General features: G+C 43.3%; 2 protein-coding genes across 5 annotated transcripts; one reads left to right on the top strand and one right to left on the bottom strand.

The window, feature by feature from the left end:
* Window positions 1-2,714: 2,714 nt before the first annotated feature.
* On the top strand, window positions 2,715-8,399 carry emc9 (ER membrane protein complex subunit 9). The gene is made up of 6 exons (XM_080794011.1): window positions 2,715-2,888; window positions 4,545-4,761; window positions 5,496-5,572; window positions 6,233-6,302; window positions 6,865-6,959; window positions 7,604-8,399. The coding sequence occupies exons 2-6, from the start codon at window positions 4,567-4,569 to the stop codon at window positions 7,782-7,784; spliced, it is 618 nt and encodes a 205-aa protein (XP_080650137.1). The 5' UTR covers window positions 2,715-2,888; window positions 4,545-4,566; the 3' UTR covers window positions 7,785-8,399.
* Window positions 8,400-8,545: 146 nt separating this feature from the next.
* On the bottom strand, window positions 8,546-21,685 carry irf9 (interferon regulatory factor 9). 4 transcript variants are annotated; one of them, XM_080794007.1, is made up of 10 exons: window positions 21,617-21,685; window positions 19,741-19,798; window positions 19,388-19,510; window positions 18,005-18,188; window positions 15,536-15,669; window positions 14,731-14,815; window positions 14,082-14,141; window positions 12,388-12,825; window positions 11,849-11,964; window positions 8,546-11,361 (listed from the first exon to the last, which is right to left on the bottom strand). In XM_080794007.1, exons 2-10 carry the CDS (start codon window positions 19,792-19,794, stop codon window positions 11,245-11,247), a joined length of 1,311 nt encoding a protein of 436 aa, XP_080650133.1. In that variant the 5' UTR covers window positions 19,795-19,798; window positions 21,617-21,685; the 3' UTR covers window positions 8,546-11,244. The 4 variants fall into 4 exon arrangements, with proteins under 4 accessions (XP_080650133.1, XP_080650136.1, XP_080650135.1 ...); XM_080794010.1 differs by having other exon boundaries at window positions 12,388-12,822; XM_080794009.1 differs by having other exon boundaries at window positions 15,536-15,666.
* Window positions 21,686-22,118: the final 433 nt, after the last annotated feature.

The following is a 22,118-nucleotide window of genomic DNA, read 5'->3' as shown; positions in this document are numbered from 1 at the left end:
GATTTTTAGCTGCTGTACCGGTTGTACCTTGGTTCAGTTGTAGGGGTGGGGGGGTTGTGTTGTACCCGGCAAAGGGTCGTCGAGTTTATAAAACCCCTCCTTTGCTAAACGTTCATTGGCTGACAGCCACGAGAAGTCCATCCTCTTCTACGAGTTTACGGGCTGAGAGCGACGAAGGAAGGCTCCCTTTTCTATACATGAGTTGGTTGACAGCCACAGACGCTGGCCAGTGGCCAGCCCACCAGCTTCGCTACGCTACGTGGTGGTCACTCAGGAGTCAGGTCCACTGCAACATCAGATTCAGCTTCATTTTGTAACATTGGTTTACTGTACTGTCAAACTCTGTGACAGTCTGTGACAATTAAGCTGCATGAGTACTGTACTGTACTGTACTGTACTTAAAGTACATTTCAAGAGTGTTATCATTAGTATTATTATAGGATTTTGATTGACTTATGAAGTTATTACTTTATTAACAGTTTGCAAATACCATATTACAGTGGTATACAATGGTATACCAAAAGGATAACACAATGAAGAAGGCCTTGTTTCCATTGTGGTCCTGAAGCTATTAATATTTACTGTGTATTTATTATTGCGACAGTAGGTCACATTTACTATGAAACCCTGCATCGCTAGTTAGTCACCCCACGCCTATATGGTCACGCCTTGTGACATCACACCTACATATATGGTCACGCCTCGTGACATGAAATCACACCTTCATATATGGTCACGCCTCGTGACATGAAATCACACCTTCATATATGGTCATTGGTCACGCCTCGTGACATTGATTGATTGATTGACATATGTATTAACAGTTTGTAGAATTACAGTACATTTTAAGCACAAACTCAATACAAAGACTGTTAACTGTGAGTGGACGACCCCAATTAAGCATTACACTTGTTTACAACAGGGTCCACCATGTTCAATTCATCAAAACATTTAGAAACGTACAAATAGACACTTCTATATAGTTAAAGAACAGAACAGGAATTCATCATAAAGGAAGCAAAAAGGGAAAAGAAACATATACAGTGAGGGGAGAAGGGGGGGGGGGGGGCCGGGGGGGGATTCATCACGTCTTCATATATGGTCATGCCTCGTGACATCACGCTTCATGACACGTCACGCCACCATATATGGCCATCTCCATATATGAAGATCACTGACCTCATCGAACCCTGGATAGCCATACATCAATCAATCAATCTTTATTTGTCACATACATATTTAAAAAAAGTAGTATCTTTAAAATGCAGTGAAGTGTATGTAGGTCAGCCCCACAGAAGTGAGCAGTAAAACAGGACAAGGGGACTAAAAGCTAAAAATAAAATCTTCCATTTAAAACACTTCCAACCCTAAAAACAGCAAGACTATAAATAACAACACATATTAATGTCCATAATGGTATTTGTGTCATGTCCCAGCTGTGTTACATGGAGAAGACCTAGATCTGCATATGTGGAGCCGGTTTGAGGTCCAACTATTTGGACCTCAAACCCTCTTAGATCTCCATATATGGAGCTTGACCTGTTGTGACATTCCATAATATGTTGATCTTTCCTCACCCGTCCTTCCTGTTCTGACATGTTGATCTGACCTCCTCAAACCCTGTATACACTCAAGACACGCTCCATATATGGCCAGTACATAATTCATTCCATAATTGATCTGATCTGACTCCCCATGCCAAAGCACCAGCGCTCGCCCAGCAGTCTGCTTTCTGCCGTCACCCAGGCAGATGAGTGCCAAGGGCGAGGTCGCTTCTCGCCCTCAGACTCAGGGCGTCTTGCCGCGAATATATCATTGTCTTCAGGCCAGTGGTTAAAGACCCGTTACTAAAAATAACATGTATACAAATTCTGTTTTATACCAGCCTCCATCCGGGCCACCAATGGGGGAAGCAGGAGGAGGTATAGCTGCCTTGTATCAGGGGTGGGTGGTGAGGATAGATGTAGTTACACTTTTGGTTCTAGTTGCACTTTATATTTAAAGGTAATAATCTGTATGTCTGTTGTTGTATGTTTACTGTTTTAATTTGTGTCTTTTAGAGCTTTTTAATTATCTGCTGTAAAATGAATTGCCCAGCTTGGGATATATAAATAAATAAACTTGACCTTGGACCCATGGTTTGTAATGTTTGTTTGATACTTTACACCTGCCATTGTACTGAATGACCAAGATATAATATTGATTTTGATACTGATACAATATATTGTGAAAACAATTGAACCAATTGAAAGTATTAAAAGGGGCTTCGGACAAAACCTCTTAGCTCCTTGGACCCTCAGTCAAACTATCTGCTAAAACAGCTAACTCTGCACCACATCTTCCACTCTCATGCAAGTAATTGACAATATATATAGTCACAAAACCAACTTTGATGAGGCACTATTGCTTTGTTTTCTAAATAAAATGTTTTCTTAATTTCCTGAATTTGACATTTTCTGAAAAATGAACATTTAGATTTTTTGTATTATTCTTTTGCAGGACAAGAAACGATGAGAGAGCTTTACAACAAAAGTCTTGGAAATGAGACTAAAAACGCAGTTCACACTCAATCCACCAGGTAGAGCACTATTGTTAAACTAAAATCGACACAACAGCTGAAGAAACGGCTGACGCCTCAACCCTCCAATCAAATATTAAAACGAGGACATGGTGACCAATCAAACTACGGCAGCGCTCTGTTGTGGGCGGGGAAAGGGAAGTAGCTTGCAGTTGACAGGTGAAGACCATAGCTAACCGTTATCATCATCATTCAGTGTTTTATTATTATTATTAATAATAATAATATTTGATGTAGCATCGCAGAGTGATCAGTCATTTCTGGAGGCTGTGTATTGTAGACATCTAAATCAAATCAATTATTCTTCGAGGTAAGAATATGCGAACAGTCCTGCTCGCTTAGCCAGCATGCTAACGGTGCTAGCTTTCTGCTTTTCCTTTGATTCAGTGACAGTGTATGCATGCAGATGTTGTATGGATGCATTTCACAGTATGATGTACCGGACCGGTATGTATAGGTTCGTTTGGAACCTCACTGTCCGATATTTAGCTCTGAGATGTTATGGACCAGAGCTATAGCGGAGAGTGAGCTTCTAAACGGAGCTACTACTGTGTTGGTACTATAAAGGATGCATTTGATCGATTTTGATAGACCTATGACACAATCTTTAAAATACATAGTATGATAGATAGTCTCGCACCAAGGCATACATACATATAGCCTGCCCCCCCTCTCTCTCTCTCTCTCTCACACACACACACAGACACACACACAGAGAGAGAAGGCTCTTAGTATGACCTACTGCAGCATCAGCAGTTTCCTAATAGATCCCCACCCCCATCCATGATGTGACCTGTGTTTTTACTTTTATTTGTTTATTTTTATTCACTTTTGTCCTTGTTTTGTTGTTTGCTGATGTTTGTGATGATTTAAAAAAAGGAAAAAAATGTGTGACTATAATGTGCAAAGATTTTCTTGTCAGATGTACTGCTTGGCTGTCCCCAATAAAAACTATATATATCAACCCCTCCCTAGCCCCTTTCGGGAACCTTGTTAACCTTTTCTGTATTTGGGAGTTTGGGACCGTCTCCCCAAACACAGAGAATAGGGATGATGATCCCGATCACCAATAATAGTTTTTCTCATGATCGGCCGATACCGATGGGGAAAATTTGAATATTTCCAAATTATATGTGTGTGGGGAGGGAGGGCCTGTCTGTCACAAAGATGAACAATGATATTATACTATATATCTGACTTTTATACCACTTAACAATTGCCGATCACAGACAGGGTAAATTACCTATCACCGATCAAGTCATTTGAGGTGAATATTGGCAATCATCTCTAACAGAAAAAGGTAAACAAGGGTCCCGAAAGGGGCTAAGAGCGAGCCACCTGTCCACAGGTCCACCTGTCAGCCGAGGATTTTGCATCCCAAAACACAGTTTATAGTTAGTTAAGGGATGCAATAAAACAACGACCGACCTCTACATCCACGGGATGCACTACTGTACTGTTTTTTTATTCTAGTTAATTTAGCTAGCTTTAGTTATAATCATTTCTTCTTGTTTTCTACATTAAATATAACCACATTATAACCAAAAATGGCAAAATATGACTCCTAACATTGTTGAAGTGGGACTCATCAAATGTCCCTGGGACTCATCTCTAAAAGACCATCCCTGCATCCCGGGACTCATTACATTGAAAACCTATTTACATCACTGCCTTTTCTAAAGTGTAGGCCAGTGGTTCTCAAACTTCATGTCAGAGATCTCCAAATGAATGATGAATTTGGCCCGCAGATCACTACCTGGAAAGATTGTGAAAGGGAGTCCCTCCCATACAAGATTTGTGTTCAAATATATAAAAAATACATTAATAAGTTGTTGTAATATCTTACAATTACGATACACTTTCAGGGGCAACTCCTGAGTGACATAGAAAAGAAAATACCTTTTCAGGTACCATCTTCAAAATGTTGAGAAATAAAGTGTTGTGTGTTTCTTTACCGTTTCCAGAGCTGTGTGTTGTGCCTCTCAGTCATGGGTGAGGTGGAGCTGTCCTGTCGTGCCTACGTAAAGATGTACCTTCACGCCTCGTTGTTCCCGCGGTGCAGCGTCAACGGGCTGCTGTTGTCCCCCAGCTCACAAGGTGGCGCCGTCCTAATCACAGACTGTGTCCCACTGCTTCATTCTCACCTGTCTCTGGCTCCCATCACTCAGCTGGCCCTCACACAGGTACTACGAACTACGCTACCATTGGTTCATTTTCTTTCCTAGTTGGACATGGGGCTTGTGATGGGCTGAAATGGAGTAGGGGGACGCTCGTTTTGCTTAGTGTGATAAACGGACACCCTCGTCATTGTGCACAGCCTTGAGGCTCACGTGACTTGTCTTGCTAAGGTAAGCAACAAAACCAAGTGCTCTTCAGTCCCCTATCCAGGGTTTCCACACCTGAGCCGACAGCCACGGATGTTTTCTCTGTCGTCCAGCCTCTTTTCCGGTTTGTTTTTTAGACAGCTGGTGGATGGAAAAGAACGGATGGAAAGGACGGAAAGGCAGTCAGCCGCGGGGGTGGAGCTTAATTTCCATCCACCGGCTGTCTTAAAAACCGGAAAAGAAGCTGGCCGACAGCAGAAAACGTCCGTGTCTCTCTGGTAGATGTGGCGACAGCTGTCCAGAGGAAAAAATTTATAGCCAGAGGCACGCACTGGCTGTGTGGGCACGCCACCTTCCTGTAGCACAGGTCATCTGTATGAAGTGGACAACAAGTCACTAAATGGATGTGTAATTGTAATATTCTTTGATGTGACTCCTTCTCATCCGCTCTCTCTCTCAACACCCCATTTAATCAATGGCATACATTGTTTCTCTTGCATCTCAGGTTGACGTGTGGTGTTCACAGACGTTGTTTCTCTTGCATCTCAGGTTGACGTGTGGTGTTCACAGACGTTGTTTCTCTTGCATCTCAGGTTGACGTGTGGTGTTCACAGACGCAGCAGAGGATAGTCGGCTACTACCAGGCCAACGCTTGTTTAGCAGACAGCAGGTCAGTGACCAGTATTTCCACCGTTGCCGATATAATTAGTGACAAAGTCGATGCAATAAGTCGTGAGACAGAACAAGTTGACTTAAAGCTTCCATTCCCTACTCGGGATTCAAGCAGGGGAAAAAAAATCTATTCTCTCTAGAAAGCTTGTTTGGTTTTGAGTAAATACAGTACCACTTGTCAACCAGTAGGTGTCCTACCCAACCACAGGCTCATTCTCTACACAGTAAATCAAATGTCTCAATAGAAGAGCAGTTGAGACTGTTGACAAACTACAACCACTGCAGCAGCAAAATAATGTTTGTTAACCAAAATAGCAGATCTACAAGCTCATAGCGTGCTACCAAGTGGCGCGCTACGAGCTTGTAGATCTGCTATTTTTTCTGAAAATGTGAAAATGTTGGCGCAAATCTTTGAATATATATTTCAGAGCGAACATTCTTAACTAAAATATTGGCTTCTGGGGGGGGTCTATATATTTTGAGATGGGGGTCCGTGGCCCAATAGAGATAATTCTGGGGGTCCTTGACATGAAAAAGGTTGAGCACCAGTAGTAGCGGCCTTCAGTCTCGAGAGACCATGGGTGGCACAAGCCTAAAAGTGTCAGAACGTTTTCAGCTGAGTTTTAACGTTCCTCTTTCTTCCTGTTTGACCATGTAGCCCGACGCCGTGCGCCTTGAAGATAGCCGACAAGATCGCGGAGCAGTTCAGCAGTGCCGTTCTGTTAATGGTGAGCAGCACGCACGTACACACGCACAGACACTGAGAGACATGCACGTACACATGCACAGACACTGAGAGACATGCACGTACACATGCACATTGCACAGACACTGAGACACATGCACGTACACATGCACAGACACTGAGAGACATGCACGTACACACGCACAGACACTGATTGGAGAATATAAATATTCTCTATGTTCATATACAATTATTGTAGGGAGTGCGCCCTGATAAAGGAGACAAGGTCAGGAGGCACTTTGAGAGGTACGGGCAGATGCTGAGTGGAAGTTATTCTACACAAAAGCTTCCTTGTTTCTCCTTATCTAGCCTCGGAAACCCAGACGTTTTTATTTCCAGGGAGGAAAGAAAAAGCATCTGCCCGTACCTCAAAGGGCCTCCTGACCTTGCCTCCTTTATCAGGGTCACTCCCTAGCCTAGAGACCTATCAGTTAGTTGCATTGGAATTTGAGAATATGTTAAAATGAAAAAAGAAAGGGTATTAATTGTATATGAACATTTATTTCAGATTTAGTGTTGATCATGACCGTCTGTATTTATTTCAGATTGACGGTTCCAAAATGTCTCCAGACGACCGGGTTCCTCCTATAGTGATGTACGAGCGCAAGGATTCACGATGGACCCTCAAAGACAAACACACGTAAGTCAAAGTCACGACACGTTACCGCAGTGAAATGTGTTCTCCGCATTTGACCCATCTCTTGGAGCGGTGAGCTGCAGCCGTGCCGCGCTCGGGAATCATTTGATTAGTATAGATTTGACCCCCCCAATCCAACCCTTTGATGCTGAGTGTCAAGCAAGGAGGCATTGGGTCCCATTTTTACAGTCTTTGGTTATGACCCGGCCGGGGATCGAACCCCGACCTCCCAGTTTCAGGGTTGGACGGACACTCTAACCACCCAATTTGGTAGCACTGCAGTTAAACCATAAAGGAGCATTTCAAACATAAAGTATATTAAACATAAAGTATATAAACATTTTAACAGACCATTGGCGTCTTTGGGGTTGAACTCGACTCCTGAAAGAACTTGAGCTTCTTCTCTTACTCCCTGGTTTCTGTTTGTGTGGCCTGTTAAAGTCTGCAGGTGCTCTTAATGAGCAGCGGCCATTTTGTGTTTTGACTCTGGGAAGTGTAGTTCTTTTGGGATGCTAAGCAAAACCTCCACTGCTGAGTTTTGACTGCACAAGGACACTGAGCTTATCTCATTCAAAACCACTTAAACCTCCATACATTTCCTCAGAGGACGAATAGTAACTTGTGGCCATGTCATGTGTGACCCCCAGGATAATGCTGAGACAGTGGGAGGAGACCCGAGCCATAGCCGGTCAGATCCTGGACACCGGAGACCACGCGCTATTGGTGGACTTTGACACTCACCTGGACGACATCACAAAGGACTGGACAAATCAGAAGCTGAACAACAAGATAGCGGAGCTGGCGTCGCCGGCCAATGGAAACGTGTAGATTAGAAGAAGTATTAGTTATAGCATAGCTTTGTAAAAATTAATCCCAGATTTATTTTACTTGAAGTCAATCTCCGATGTGTGCAAACATTTCAGAGATTATCACTAACTGTTATATACATCAACACGTGTCAACATAGGTTTAGAGAAATAACACATTTATTTTTAATGCCTTTTTGTGTTTTACAACAAATGAAAAAGAGTACATGCTTAAATACAGTAACAATACAAATATTATTTACATGTTGGTAGTTTTGCAGACACAGTGTTACTCTACCAACGACGCCACAGGACATGAATTAAAACGAAATAAAGTCTCGCATCTGAAAACATTTTTGTTAGGACGAAATCTTAATCTGTGATTTGTGAAAGGATTCCCCTGAATAACTAATAACCGAAAATAGCCGACCTACAAGTTCACAACACAATCTTGTCGATGGTCTGTTTTCGGTGGTGTGCGATGCGACATGCTTCCGAACTTTGATCCATGCCTCTCCAGTGCATGCGTGTCATTTCACATTCCTCCAGCGTGTGTACTGTAGGTTTTAAATGAATTATTTAAAACGATGATTTTTGAATGAATTAAAACTTGTATGACATCCATACACATGGAGAAGAGTTTGTTGTGTCCATTTGTTGTATGAAACTGAAGACGCCGCGATGTGTTCCAAAAACGTTATTCGCTGGTCCACTTTCATTTTAATATGAAAAAGTGCATTTAACTATTAACTCTGTAACTGTCAAAGTGTTGTAAAACCAATGAATCAACTATTCATAGAGCCCTATTTATTTTAGACTTTTCTGTACAGCGGTGTCACACAAAACAGCCGATCTACAAGCTCACAAATAATGTGAGGCTATTTCTTTGAAAAACTTTCGTCCCAAAATAGGAATTATGCCAGGTTGAAAGTCATTGTGTACAGTACATGTATTTTGTACGTGTGACTGTGAACACAGTGGATAGTTTATTTTGGAACACATCTCTTTTTCTTATGTCGAGCCACAGAAACGGGTGAGATATGAATGGATTAGAATTAATTGATAAAGAGCATATGATATTATGAGTTATTGTAAAGCTATAGTATGGAACGATGCAGAGCGCTACAAATCTATTTGAGTAGTGCTGCTGCTACTGTAAGATTACAGTATGGTGCGTTTGGCGCAAAGTATTTAATCAGCCATTATTTGACAGTTGATACCAACGGTTAATATTATCAAACCCACCACAAAGTGTGTCTTACATGAATTAAGACAATGATTTTTATAAATGGATTAAACCTCTTAAACCCTATATTTGACCGGGGTCCTAAAGGACCCACAAGTCCACTAGTATTACCTACTAGTCTACACCGAATCTCTTTGAATAGGGAGGCTAAGGTTGAAGTGTTTAAAACATTAATTTTAACACAAAGGTGGTTTGTTGAAGCAGAGATGTGTTCCACAGTGTGCATACTGTCCCCTTTCAGGCTGGACAACATTTGCATACGCCGTGACTTCCCTGTGGAAGTGACAGTTGATCTGAGATTATTGGATAAAAAAAAAAGGAAAACTAATTCCGGGACTAAATGTGGCACTGATCGGGTCCAGTGGTTGGAGACATTTATAGTCGCAGACGGACAAAGACAGCCGAGGGGCCACGCGGTAAAAGGTGTCTTGAAATCTTTAGTCTCTCTAAAATGGTTGTCATTCAGTCAACCAGTGAATGAAGTGCTGTACTGTCATTTAAAACCCATTTTGGGGCAGGAACCCCTTTTGTTATTAGCATTATGTTATGTTTTAGCTATTGGAAAATAGCAGATCTACAAGCTACGAGCTTGTAGGTCTGCTATTTTTGAAAAATCAAAGAACGACTGACATAGAAACAGCTTTTTCAGAAAACTGTCGGGGTAAAGTGTGAACACAGTGGACACTTTGGAATAGATCTCTCTCTCTTATGTAACAGGTGAGCAGATAAGAAGTGATTACATGACCTGATAATGACAATAACGATGGTATATGTAATGAGAATATGAGCAGATAAGAAGTGATTACAATGACCGGCTGAATATGATATACGGTATGTAATGATAATATGTTATGGTCTACTAGTATTAAAATCTATGAAAAGATGGTACAGCTGTACCCTGTGGTGCATTTTCCTCAAAGTACTAAAGCAGACATTTTTGAAAGTTAACAGAATGAAAAGCTATGATAGTTTGAATAATGTTCAACATGACATATATAGCCTACTGTAGTTTTGTGTTGCATAAAACGCCCCGGTCGCAAATCCGGTGACCTCGAAAAAGGTATTCTCATGTAACCTCTGTAACCTATGCCTAAACCTACCCTTACTCCTAACCTTAACCTCAGTAAACTGTACCAAAACCTAACCCTATTCCTAAACTTAACCTCAGTGAAACTATGCCAAACCCTAAACTTATTTCTAATGTTATTCATCGGTGAAACAAATACAAGAATGGCCCCAGCATGTGGTCGCTGGTCGGCGCAAAAAAGATAAATGGTGACGAGCGAGTTTTGGGGTGAGCCTTCCGGTTACCCTTCCCTTTATGTGTCCGGTCCTGTACTATTGTTCTAAGCACGGTGTGTGTAGGAAAAGATTAATTTGGAGCGTAATTTGTACCAGAAGGAAATAAAAACTGGTCTGGCAGTGGTTGTAAAAGATCACCTTTGACAGGTATCATATTCCCCTATCAGGCCTCCCAGCCGAGGCTACACTATTAAGTAATATAACAGGTATGAGTCAGTAGTGCCTTTCAAGAAGTGCCTTTCAAAATAACTTTTGTTCTAGAACTGGTTCCATTTCAGATTATTGGAACCGGCGGCTGCCTTTTTTTTTGGTTCCAGTTCCGAACCAACTTTTAGTGGTTCTGAACCAATTGATTTCCAGTGGAAAGAAACACTCTGAACCCGTTCAATATTAGGGCAGGAACAGAAGAACTGAAGCGCCAAGAATAGCAACAGCGATTGAACCGCTCATGCTGTGCATGACGAAGGAACACTAAGTCAGAGCCATACCTGGCCATACCTGGCGTGCACAGCCTCAACCCGAGACGGATGAGCCGATTCACGAGATGAACTGAACTGTAGCGTTCCTCAACGCCAGGAGGCTCATTTATAACTTTGTCACATGACCGTGTGTCATCTGGCAAAAAATGAATTACTTCAACTGATACTAAGACAGTATCTAACGGCGTGTGTGGCTTCCCACAAAATGTGAAACACACGCAAGTTCACAATATGTGAAAAATATCCAGGGATTTACTCCCTTAGGCGTACTATAGCAGCTGCATTGGGCCGATACAATTAATGTGCTGACCACAATGTAAACGTGGCTCTACTTAGTGTATCGTTATCAACGAGTATTCAACAAATCATAGCTGGTTTGCGAGATTAGCTAAACAAACATGACATGACCAAGACATGGCCGTTTGACGAAGTACAACTCAGTGGAACCTGGACTCTCAGGGGCACGCGACCAGGTTGAGAGTGAACTCTCCCAGCGGGCTGGCGGCCAGCGTCTGAAAGAGATGTAAGGTCTGGGCTTCCTGGACCTGCTGCTGGGCCCACGGCAGGATGATCTGTAGAACACAGAGACACAAACGGATCAGTACCTCCGACAGCAGCCCTCGACCCGGTCCTTTAATGTGAACCCGTTTGAGCTACCGTACGGCTTCATGTTGCCATGTGTGTGTGCACTGTGAGGACAATGCTCTATCCTAAATCTATCCATCTTTGAGTAACGACAGCCTCACGGTTAGAAAAGCTGAGAAAGTTAGTAAAATCTGGAAGGGAAAAATGAAAGAGAAACTATCTCCCCTCCCCTCCCTCCTGTAAGGGTGCCCATATGCAAAACATCATAGCAAATCTTTCAGCTATCTTTGCATGAAATGCTACAGTTCTGTTGATTTGATTTAAGAGCAGTTGGACCGGAAACCATCGGTGAGGCGTGCGTGCGCGCGTGAGTGAGTGAGTGAGTGTGTAGTACTGTACCTGAGTGGTTATCAGTTTGCTGGACGGGTCCTCTGTGTGTGTGTGTGTGTGTGTGTGTGTGTGTGTGTGTAGTACCTGAGTGGTTATCAGTTTGCTGGACGGGTCCTCTGTGTCGCTCAACTGTTCGCCGAAACACAGAGTGATGCTGCACTGAGGAAGATCTCCACCATGCAGGCGGAAATGATCCAGCTCTGCAAACCACCAAACAAACACCAACAGCAGCCGTTAACCACTTTATTTTCAACCTGGCCACATTATTATAAATGGGTAAACCATTTCAACAACTTTAAAAAACAGAGGAGAATCTGAAGGTGAAGCTCTGTCTTTTTGTTTTGTTATGTTTGTCCTGGTTTAGGTTCCAGTTAATTTATCTTTTATTTTCAATTTATTCCATTTTCCCTCCTGTAAATATTTGAACAATGCAACTAAATGGGTTAATTCATACTATTAATTAAAAATGTATGTGATACAGTAACACCCTAATGACAATAAAAATAAAAAAAAGTAAAAGAAATATATATATAGAATGAACGCTTTGTGAGCTTGAGGATCTAACAGGTGGTTTAAATTTAAATAATTCTTCACATGCAGCGGTCTGAATGAAGGCGACTCACGCTGGCTGAAGGTGTCCTTGCTGAAGACCAGCGTGGGTTCGGTGCTGTGCTCGCTGCTCTCCAACTTGTGCAGGCCCGGCGCGTCCGTGGTGGGCGGGACCGTCCAGAACACACGGCCCCGGCAGTAGCGCGTGGCGTAGACGCCCAGCGACCCGGTGGTCAGCACCACTCCTTTCTCCATGTAGGCCAGCAGGTCGGTCAGGGCCCGGAACGCAGGGCTGGGGGGGGCAGGAGGGTCCTCCGGGGGGCCCTGGGGGGCAGGGGTCAGGCACGGCTCGGGGAGGGCCACGCGGGGGAACCCGCCGACCAGGTGGGCCGGGGTGGGCGGGGCGGACGAGGAAGGCACGTAGGCGATGCGGACGTCGCTGCCCGGGATGTCCCGCCTCAGGACCGGTTTGCCCAGGTAGTTCACCACCACCTGGTACGAGTCCTGGACTACTGGGGAAGGAAGGGAGAGAGAGAAGGAGAGAGGTAGAGGAGGGAGGGAGGGAGAAGGAGAGAGGTAGAGGAGAGAGGGAGGGAGGGAGAGAGAGAGGTAGAGGAGGGAGGGAGGGGGAGAGAGAAGGAGAGAGGTAGAGGATGGAGGGAGGGAGGGAGGGAGGGAGGGAGGGAGGGAGGGAGGGAGAGAGGGAGGGAGGGAGGGAGGGAGGTAGAGGAGAGAGGTAGAGGAGAGAGGGAGGGGGAGAGAGAGGTAGAGGAGGGAGGAGAGAGAAGGAGAGAGGTAGAGGAGAGAGGGAGGGGGAGAGAGAAGGAGAGAGGTAGAGGAGGGAGGGAGGGAGGGAGGGGGTAAGAGAGAGAGGGAGAGAGGTAGAGGAGGGAGGGAGGGAGGGAGGGGGTAAGAGAGAGAGGGAGAGAGGTAGAGGAGGGAGGGAGGGAGGGAGGGGGTAAGAGAGAGAGGGAGAGAGGTAGAGGAGGGAGGGAGGGAGGGAGGGGGTAAGAGAGAGAGGGAGAGAGGTAGAGGAGGGAGGGAGGGAGGGAGGGGGTAAGAGAGAGAGGGAGAGAGGTAGAGGAGGGAGGAAGGGAGGGGGAGAGAGAAGGAGGGAGGGAGGGGGTATGAGAGAGAGGGAGACAGATGAGAGAGAGTGACATTTATATAGACAAAAATGAATACCGTATACATGACCATATATTTGTCTGTCAAAAGGATAAATCTTGAGCTTATTCTTAATGTGTGAATGTGTGAGCTGAGCAAAGACACAGACAAATATATACATTCATAAAATGTCCAATGTAGAAGACAATTAAAAACAACACAGGTACTGTATAAGCCAGGCACCAGCTACAACTTAAATAATTTATGGTACATTAGGTCCAGCTAGTTATTCAAAGAGAGTGGTGGTGAGAGGGAGGGGAGAGAAGGGGACGGGAGGCGAGCGATAGAAGAGAAAATGTTATGAGAGAGTGTGGGAGGGATAGAGATATGAGAGAGCGGGATCGAGGCCAGGGGCGAGATAAAAGTGTGAGAGCACTTGGCAACGTGAAAGTCAACATGACCCATGACGTGTAATAATAAATAAATGATTAATTAATCCAACTGCAGAGAGATCCCATGATGTCGTTGTCAAGAAGGCAGTGTTGAGAGGTGTGTGTACAGTATATGACGTTGCTATGCAGCAGCTATCAGAATTGGTGGCTATCATAAATATTTTTATTATAGTTAAATATATATAAATATATTTAAATATAGTTATTACCTCCTGTGCAGGGTGGGGCTGTCTCGAGCCGCATGTCGAACAGGATCTCGTCATCTGCCACTGCAGAGAGAGAGAGAGAGAGAGAGAGAGAGAGAGAGAGAGAGAGAGAGAGAGAGAGAGAGAGAGAGTCACGTACAGAAAACAAGTATGGCTTTCACTTAAGTAAAAGTATCAGGCGTCAGGTGTAAAAGGAGCAACTTGGACACTCGGGCATGAAGGAAGCATGAGTTCAAGTCCGTTGCTCTCCCCTTGTCCCCCATATATGGGGACTAGGTTGGTGGAGGGTGTGTAGAGCCCAGGATCACATTAGATGATCGACACAGGGGTGAAAAATGGGTTACAAAATCGTGGGATAAAAATTATATATATCCCATTTTGGGCGGGAAGCCGGGAACCCCTTTCCTTTTGGTGTTTTAAACATTATGTTATAATTTAGCTATTGAAAAATAGCAGATCTACAAGCTCATAGCTTGTAGATCTGCTATTTTTGAAAAACCATTAAAATGTGCCTCAAATCTTTCCGAAAATTGTCATGATTTAGAAAACGTTTTTATTTTATTTTGACGTCAGGCTTGCATGGGTTAAATATTTTAAAAAATAAGTTTTCAAATAAAGATATTTAGAAAATAGCAGGTATGATTGAACGTACATCCGTCTGCCTTCAGGGTGATGGTCTGAGCTGCTTCCTGTGTCTCTGCTACTCCCTCTCCTCCCAACAGGATGTCCTCAATGCACTACAATCAAACCAGCAACAGTTATTTATTGCACTTTACTGTGATTGTGATACTATAAACTGTGAATACTCTAGCACTTTTTTAAATATTATATACCTTCTCTTATTGCAATTTGCACTTCTCTTGTGATACTCTTGTACTTTGCTGCTACTATGTATTGTCTTGTGTGTATTGTCTGTCTGTTTTAAAAAGCGTTGATGTACTAATGCACTTTTGCCCAAGACAAATTTCCCCTCGTGGGACAATAAAATATATCTCATCTCATCTCAACACGTCACTGAGACACCCAATTTAGGAATCCTTTGCGCTTTTAAAATACTTTTTATAAATTGCATTTCTTATAGGTTCTTGTCTTATACAAGTAGAATTATTATTATTATTACTAGTATTATTATTAATTAAATACAAAACCGTATGAATCTACACCACCGTCCCTTTGCCTTGAATGTGAAGTCCTGTACCAAAGTGTCATCCCCACAGTGTGTGTGTGTGTGTGTGTGTGTGTGTGTGTGTGTGTGTGTGTGCACGTGTGCACAAAAGGGAGGAGGTCATGATTGTACTAGGATAAGGGTAAAGCAAAATAGAGGAATTGCTTACTTGTCAGAACTTGTGCAGCCTGTGTGACCGATTCATGTGATACTGTACTCTACACACACACACACACACACACACACACACACACACACACACACACACACACACAGTGTGGGGATGACTCACCAGCTGAGGGGTGACCACTTCCTCCTTGATGTGTTTGGCCTTGACGGGTTCTTGACCTCCTGACTCGCTGAGCTTCCTCTTCTGGGTCTGTTTGGCTGCCTTCACACTCTTCTTCTGAGGCCCGGCCACCACTCCTGACCCAACAGAACCAGTTTGTTAACACCTTGAGGCCCCGCCACCACTCCTGACCCAATAGAACCAGTTTGTTACTTTCGTTGTTGTTGTTTTCTGTTTCTTTTGTCTTTTTCCGCCCACTCTTTATTTTTTTGTCCTCCTGAAATGTACCACCTGAAGTGTTATTGCCTTGTCTGTCCCTGTTTGAGTGTGGACTCGATGTCTTATATAGAAAAAGGACTATACTATACAGAGACATTGGAGATGGTGCCACATGGAGGGGGGATGAGGGAGGGAAGAGGGGTGGGGGGAAAAAAAAGAAGAAAATCTTGGGAACTGCTCGTGTCGTTTGTAGAAATGCTATATGTACTATACTGCACTTTCCAAATAAAACAAATATTATAAAAAAACCAGTTTGTTAATGAGTAGAAAACGAGCAATATATTTATTTTGGTGATGGATGTACCTGCTTTTAGCCGGTACTCTGATAAAGCACACTGCATCTCCTTCTCCCCTACCAATAGGGAACTAACAGAACTGAGTTCCCTGACTGAACTTCATGAGCATGTTAAAAGAGAGCGAGTATTTTTCTGCAAGTTTTCCTTTGTGCAGAGATCGAGTATTTTCCCTGCGAGTTTTCCTTCATGTTTTTGAGACCAGCACACCTGCCTGCAGTCAACCCTGAACAAACAAAGGACACCGTTTACCCTGTACTGTACTGGCTCAAGAACCAAGCAATACAAATACGTACAGTAAAAGCTGTGACATTTTTAGTTGCAGGATAATAAAAGCTAGCAGCAGATTAGATCACCTGTGCAGAGTGTTACTGTTCACACACACCAGCTGACAACAGACTTTGGTTGTCAGGTGCTTCTCTGTCTCGCTGAAAAGTTTGCCCTGCAGGCCATAACTGCTTTATTATATATATTTTTATATTCAAATGTTCATGTTCATGTTCACATGTTCATATTCACATCAAACAGGTTAGACAAGCCTAGACAAGTTTTCATGTAGCCTACATTTTGCAACACTAATCAGTTTAAGTGTTGAGGCCTCCCGTTTGGGTGTGTGTGCATCAGCGGAATTCAAAACGAGAGACACCCATGGGTGCATTGTTTTTTTATTTCCATGGTTTCCTGCCATATGCGATGGTGTGCATGCAACGGGTTATGCCCGCTCTTTCATCAGGATGTGGTTTACATATTGTTTGTGCAGATCTCTCTCACTGTCTTTGTTATAATCTCATCATTGATTGCTTTGGTCGAAGGGCCTCTTCCTCATTTCAAACTGCAATTCACTCTTTGCACATAATTTGTACTGTTTTTCTTTACTGTTTATGAAAAGCATTCTGCAACTTTGTGGTCTATAAATAAATATACACAATGTCTGTCATTTTAGACTTAACATCTTAACAGATTATTATTATATCTTTGGAAAGATCTTCAATATCTACTCGTAAAATTATTTTATATAGTTACACCTCTTGTGGTGTGGGTTTGACTCCCATATCTTTAAAAGCCCTTTTAAGTCTTTTGATACCGTATTTGTACATTAAAGCACATTGAATTGTGCCTGTGTATGAAATGTGCTCTCCAATTAAACTCTCCCTGCTTAGCTTTTCTCATTTAGTGGCGACTGTAAGAGGTGCCATATTTATATACTTTAATACTAATACTGTACGGACACATAAGGCGCCATTAAGTCATAATACTTGTGTCCTACTACTCCCAAAAAAGAGCTAAAAGCCTATATGGAGCAACATGCATGCGTATACACCTTGTAAAGGCCTATTCTGGGTTTTCGGTGGTGAGGTGACCACCGCTCCGGTGGTCACCTCACCACTGGAGCTGAAATAACGTTGAGCGGTGGTGAGGTGACCACCGCTCCGGTGGTGAGCTGACCACCGCTCCGGTGGTGAGGTGACCACAGCTCCGGTGGTGAGGTGACCAATGCTCCGGTGGTGAGGTGACCACCGCTCCGGTGGTGAGCTGACCACCGCTCCGGTGGTGAGGTGACCACAGCTCCGGTGGTGAGGTGACCAATGCTCCGGTGGTGAGGTGACCACCACTCCGGTGGTGAGCTGACCACCGCTCCGGTGGTGAGGTGACCACCGCTCCGGTGGTGAGCTGACCACCGCTCCGGTGGCGAGGTGACCACCGCTCCGGTGGTGAGCTGACCACCGGAGCTGAAATAACGTTGAGCGGTGGTGAGTAAAAACAGAGAGAAGGGCTGGAAGCGGTGGCGGTGGTTTGATCAAACCACCGCGGCTCAGTGACGTCATGTTGTAGTTCGGCGGTCACCTCACCACCGACAAAATCCAGACTATGAATGAGCCGTAAAGGTTCAGAATCTCACCTTGTTCACTGAGGGGAACCAGGCGGTACACCTTGTAGGGCTCAGAGATGTCCAGCTGTGACCGACCAGCGACCTCGCTGAACTCCGTGCTCTTGTTGAGGGCACAACGCATGCGGGTCTTCCAGTGAGCTGCCGTGTCAGACGCAGAGCCTCTCTTGGGATTGCCCTTGAACTCTGCCCACGCCTGGAGGAGGGATGGAGTGAAGGTTACATCATGTAACGTGTACAAGCAGTAAACTGTACTCTGCCCACGCCTGGAGGAGGGATGGAGTGAAGGTTACATCATGTAACGTGTACAAGCAGTCAACTGTACTCTGCCCATGCCTGGAGGAGGGATGGAGTGAAGGTTACATCATGTAACGTGTACAAGCAGTAAACTGTACATGTGTCTCTCTCTTTTTTCCCCTGTCTCTCTGTAACCCTGATATCATTATGGCTGCTGTTATACTGCGGTACAAAGTGCTCCTTGTTTTGCCCTCATTAAAAGGTAAGGCAAGTGATTTTCTGTGGTTAAAATAAGTGTAAAAAAAGAGAAAGAAATCACACCTGTGTGACTTATCATCATACGTCACTCATCATACATCATCTCATTCTGTCCAATCACAATTTGCATCCTCACTTTTGTATTCAATGTTTGTGTTTACAATTTTTTGTCTTCAATGTTTGTATTTACACAGACCCTCAAAGCTGGACATAGGAGGGGCTAGCGACCTCATTACTCAGTGTTTGTTCAGCAACATGTCTCCAATGTCTCCATGTCTCTCCAGCATTTTATTAAACCAATCAGGATAGAGAACCAGTACCAGTCAGGATACAGATTAAACAAGTATTTCCAACAAGAAATGAGCAGACAAAATTGGAACTGGAACACTATAAAAAAGACTAAGCTGATAAATTGCTACTCTCTCCTGATTGGGTGACATTTTGACACCTACCTGAAAATGTATTTTCTGTTTATTAAAGAGCTGGAGAGACAGGGAGACCCTGTTACTGAACAAACACTATAGCAAACTTAAACTATCAGAATATAGTGACTTAAACTTTTAACAAAAACATCATTTTTAAACCAAAAATAAGAGGGAGACGTTGGTCACTCCTCAGATTAACAGTGATATTATTAATCTTCCCATCAAGTGTGGTGAGAGGCAAGCACAGTGCATGCACACAGACAAGACACAAGCACAGTGCACGCACACAGACAAGACACAAGCACAGTGCATGCACACAGACAAGACACAAGCACAGTGCATGCACACGGACAAGACACAAGCACAGTGCATGTACACAGACAAGACACAAGCACAGTGCATGCACACAGACAAGAGACAAGCACAGTGCATGCACACAGACAACACACAGGTTTCTCTCTGTCTCTCTACCGACCTTGAAGAAGGCTGCGTCTTCGTGGCTGCGGAAGTCCTGCTTGCCAGCGTGCTTCCACGGGATGCGGAACATGGTTTTGGCATCATCGTCCCATATCACGCCTGCATAATTCTCACTGTTGACCTGGAGTCATAAAACATCACCACTGAGTCACCACCATCAACAACAAGAACATTATACTAAAGACAGACATACAAACACAATCAATTGTACAATTTAACACACCTCTTCAACCATTGGAATACATTTTTGTATTTTATTAGAATTATACATTTGTAGGCTACACTGTTCTTTTCAGTATCGGCAGGATGGTAGCAGTGGTTGGACCACCTGCTGCAGCACACAGAACTCACCTGTTCTACGATCCAGGTGCACAGTTTACGTGTGGAGCGGATCTTAGATGGCATGGCTGTAAAAAAAGAAAAGAAAAACTGTAACAAAACATCCATCATCAGCATCAGAGTTTTACAGTCAACTAAAAGGTTTATATCATTTATATTTTATTTCTTTCTCCAAGCAATGCTAATGGATCTTTGACCATCACTGAGGAGTTTGAAACGTTGCAGCCAACAGTTAATGGACAAGAACTAATTTAATCGCCCATCACCATCAGCACGTTTGCTGAACTGAAGTCTAGGCTACATATTGGAAATTATAACAAATAATTAGAAAGAAGAAAAAACGGGCAGGTACTGGGTACCGGTACAGTAACAACACTTTTGTTCTCCTTTGTATTTATTTGTTCGGTTTGTTATGATTTGTCACGATCCGAGTTGGCTTTGTTTGAGGCTTAAACAGATCTTTAAATAAATATTTCCTGGGCCGGTCCTGAAAGGGGGCGGGACTGCGACGCTGAACAACATTGCTGCTTACAGATAGTCAGGTGCTTATGTTGACAAATTATAGTGAGCGAACAGCTGAGCAGACATATTAACATCATAGTCCCCCCAGGAAATCCTCCAGAATGATGAAACTCATTTTATTTACGAGAGGGAAGATTAGATTAGACTCTCAAGATTATTTTATCCAAAATGTCAGAATCGATAAAATACATGATAGAAGAGTCTAAACTTTAGACTCTTCTATGCTCAGTCTAAACCTTAGGCTAAAGGGAACACATTTCACGGCCAACCCTGAACTTAACAAAAAAAAGTTATATAGACTGGCCAATTAATAACTACATTATTAACAGCTCGTGGAGGCTGTCATACGTCATAAATTACGCACAGTGCGGACTAGCCCCAATATGTTCCCTCAAGTCCCTACGCTCATTCTGTAGCTCGGAGCTACAGAATGAGCGTAGGGAAAGAGGGAACATGTTGGGGCTAAGACAAGTGCGCACCGCACCAGCTACGACCCTGAAAGACTTTGGTTTTGGGATGCTGCCTTCTGACACTGACTGACTGACTGCAGGCTGGTGATCACACCATACAAATATACACATTAAATATAGGACTATATACAATAGTAGAATACTTCACACTCCTGTTTTGGAGTGTGTAATTAATGCTTCCCTCATTTGCGCAAATGTCTTGCTTTGTTGTTTGTGGACTGTTTTGGACTGCCTGCAAAAATCAGTTTACATTGTATTGATTATTTTTTTCTACTTCAAATGCCCGCTTAAGTTTGAATGATTTGATGTTTGTTTATATTGCACTGTTTGCTCTCTTGCTTTCCTTTAACCTGCACAGCACTTTGGTCGACCTGGTCATGATAAATGTGCTAGTTAATTATATAAATAAAGTTGAGTTGAGTAATCATATCAATCATACAGTAATGCCTTTCAGCTTTTGCCCGCTCGCGCGCGCGCGCGCGCGCACACACACACACACACACACACACACGTACACAACCTCTGGTAGGCGTTGTTGTTTTTATGTTTCAGTGAATTATGGGTATCAAAACAAATATAGGCCTACTACAAAAACAACAAAAGTTCAACAGCTATTATTTCCCCCCTCCCCGATCGTTTGTATCCATATGCTGCATCTGGGGGAAAACTACAGCTAAATATTCACGAACCTTTCATTATTTAATGATAAACAAACAAGAATATGAGCAACTTTATAAATGCACCGAAAGACAAAAATAAAAACAGTTGAACCAAACTTGACTTTAAAATCCAGTTATAATTCAGAGCCGTATCGGCTGTTTCAAATTGCAAATCAAACACGGGTGTTTTTGTAGCTTTTAAAATGAAGGAAGAAGCGTTAGGTTTCGTTTACCTTCTCTCAGTCAGTTGCAGTTTCCTCGGAGCAGACGCACTGTAGACCGTGGAGCTCTCCTCTCAGTCCGTCCACTGAACTGAACTGAGCTCAGATCACTGCTGTGAGCAGACGCTCCTTTTCCAGGAAAGCACGTGACTTTGGAGAACCGAGTCGTGTTTTGAACGCCAGGGAGCGACATTGTAAAAACTGAAGTGTAAAATCTTTGATTGATTGAAATATTTATTAACAGTTTGTAGAATGACAGTACATTTTAAGCACAAACTCAATACAGAGACTGTTAACTGTGAGTGGACGACCCAATTAAGCATTACACTTGTTTACAACAGGGTCCACATTGTTCAATTCATCATCAATTGTTCTCATTCCAATCCTTAGATTATAGTTCCAATCCCAGGACAATCCCTGGTATTTAAGGTTTCATTATGTCTCAATCTGAGTGATGAATGCGTGGGTGTATTTATGGCTGGCACTCAAAGTGTGTGTGTGGGTGTATTTATGGCTGC

The sequence above is a fragment of the Protomyctophum bolini genome, assembly GCF_963924005.1.
Source record: "Protomyctophum bolini genome assembly, chromosome: 21".
NCBI lineage: Eukaryota > Metazoa > Chordata > Actinopteri > Myctophiformes > Myctophidae > Protomyctophum > Protomyctophum bolini.
This window is presented reverse-complemented; position numbering and strand designations above follow the sequence as displayed.

Excerpts from the sequence above, each read along its gene's own strand:
- emc9 (XM_080794011.1), top strand. The coding sequence starts at position 4,567 with ATGGGTGAGGTGGAGCTGTCCTGTCGTGCCTACGTAAAGATGTACCTT. Across the intron at positions 5,573-6,232 it reads GCTTGTTTAGCAGACAGCAG|CCCGACGCCGTGCGCCTTGA; the intron begins GTCAGTGACCAG and ends TTGACCATGTAG. Across the intron at positions 6,960-7,603 it reads ACCCTCAAAGACAAACACAC|GATAATGCTGAGACAGTGGG; the intron begins GTAAGTCAAAGT and ends TGTGACCCCCAG.
- irf9 (XM_080794007.1), bottom strand. The coding sequence starts at position 19,794 with ATGCCATCTAAGATCCGCTCCACACGTAAACTGTGCACCTGGATCGTA. Across the intron at positions 14,816-15,535 it reads AAGTGGTCACCCCTCAGCTG|TGCATTGAGGACATCCTGTT; the intron begins GTGAGTCATCCC and ends GTTTGATTGTAG. Across the intron at positions 11,362-11,848 it reads GCAAACTGATAACCACTCAG|ATCATCCTGCCGTGGGCCCA; the intron begins GTACTACACACA and ends TGTGTTCTACAG.